This window comes from Octopus bimaculoides, chromosome 11 (genome assembly GCF_001194135.2).
Source record: "Octopus bimaculoides isolate UCB-OBI-ISO-001 chromosome 11, ASM119413v2, whole genome shotgun sequence".
NCBI classification, from domain to species: Eukaryota; Metazoa; Mollusca; class Cephalopoda; order Octopoda; family Octopodidae; genus Octopus; species Octopus bimaculoides.
Window position 1 is genome coordinate 8,662,902 of NC_068991.1, and position 1,903 is coordinate 8,664,804.

General features: G+C 33.8%; 1 protein-coding gene across 1 annotated transcript in view; it reads right to left on the reverse strand.

Moving 5' to 3' along the window:
- Positions 1-1,635, reverse strand: part of LOC106883244 (prostaglandin reductase 1) — a 6,954-nt gene extending 5,319 nt beyond the window's left edge. The window contains exons 1-2 of the mRNA XM_052971517.1: positions 1,183-1,635; positions 6-51 (exon numbers count right to left, since the gene is read on the reverse strand). Coding sequence (XP_052827477.1) covers positions 6-51; positions 1,183-1,291 — 155 coding nt within the window. The 5' untranslated portion in view covers positions 1,292-1,635. The remainder of the gene's footprint in view (positions 1-5; positions 52-1,182) is intronic.
- Between the last annotated feature and the right edge of the window lie 268 nt (positions 1,636-1,903).

Genomic DNA, 1,903 nt, shown 5'->3' on the forward strand with positions numbered 1-1,903 from the left:
CGTACCGCATGTAAGGGTCAACAGACAGCCAGACTGCTTCACATAGAACTTCTGCAAAAAAAATAAATAAATAACTCAAATAAACAACTGAAAAAGAGAAAAGAAAGTTTGATATCAACGATTTATTGGAAGAAACATTTTGCTTTCTCCATTTGCAAAATCATTACCATTCTTATCTGTCTCTGATAGAGGCAGAAGGTCCAAAATTTGGCAGAGAGGTTAGTCAATTACATCACATCCATCTCATACAAGACTGCTACATTATTTCATTGAAGGAAGCCAGTGAGCTGGCAGAGTTGTTAGCATGCTGGACAAAATGCTTAGCGGTATTTCACCCATCTCTATGTTCTGAGTTCAAATTCCACTGCGGTCAACTTTGTCTTTAATCCTTTCAAGGTCGATAGATTAAGTACCAGTTGCATACTGAGGTCAATGTAATCGACTGGCCCCTCCCCACAAATTTCAGGCCTTGTACCTATAGTAGAAAGGATTATTTCATTGAAAGATGAATAGTAAGTTGATTTTGGCAAGATTTGAACTCCGCAAACCATCAACTGCCGGTATGTGGCGAGTTTCCAGAAAAGAAACATTATAAAATGGTTTCCGGTATAAATTAATATTACTAAGAAATATTACCGGTCCCTGGCACATTGGAAAAAAAAAATTGCCGGTACACCACTTCAGATTGTTTGAGAAGCACTGATTTAGACAATATGATTGTTCGTTAATTTCCATAAAATTCTTTATTTATTTATTTACTTTTGTTTTCATGACATGTGGAAGATGACATTTGCTTTCAAGTGAGAGCAAAAAGTGAAAGATGTATGTAAAAAGGCATTTTCACTTTTTAGATATTACTACTTAAAATCTGTCCAAATTTACTATATTTAAAATTAAGGCGACTCGGGGAGCTTACCGCGTTTGAGGTTTATGTAGCAAAACTGAATCGGAAAAATATATTAAAAAATAATGAAATGAGGAACATATACTAACATATTAGCAAGGATATATGAAGTTAATTGAACTCAAAATTACAGGACTCATCCCCCATGTCTAATAAGAAGGATGATCACGGTTGGAATGCCTTAGATTATTGGGGTTGAACTGAGGGAAAAATGAAATAGGTAGTAATTAAATTGAACTCTGAAAAGAAAAGAAAAAATATATATTTGTTAAAATTACCTTCATCATTAACTTCATCGGGCAATTCTTCTGTTACCAGCTTTATATCATCACTGGACGGTTTACCAACAAACTGTTTAGCTAGAATGAATTTTTTTGACAGAACCATTATCAGTCACGTTCCTTTAGCAAAGAAAACTTCTGTTTGAATGGAATTGCTGGTGCACTGCCTGCTGATTGCAAATCAAAGAGGGGAGGGGTGCTAACTAAAAATTGCTTTTAACCTTTTCAAGTCGGCCTATATTTTGAAATTAAGAAAACCAGTTGGAGTTAATAGTAAATGACCTCTAAAAGCATTAAAAACATCATAACATGATCTGCTAACTATTTCAGAAAATTATCGCTGTTTTCCTTGAGTGTATAAAAGACAAACTTAGCTGGGGCAAAATGAGTAAACCAAGATAAGGTAGATTTGCTGCTTCCATTCTCCTGAATCACATTTGGAAACAAACTCATGCACATCATTATCCATCCCTAGACATCAAAAAGATCAGAAGTGCAGAATATTTCTAAAAATTCTTAAATTTAAATATCTGGGTCAAATCAAAGAAGATCAAGGAAAAATGACATGATATGAAATTTAATAAAACTTGACTAAATAAAAGAAAAAAAAAGACAAAAAATATTAGGTTATCCCATAAATAATGTGGTTTTTCAATTGCATAAAGTCGGAGGAGGACAAGATAAACTACCTGCATCAACTTGCTATAAAAGCAGGTAG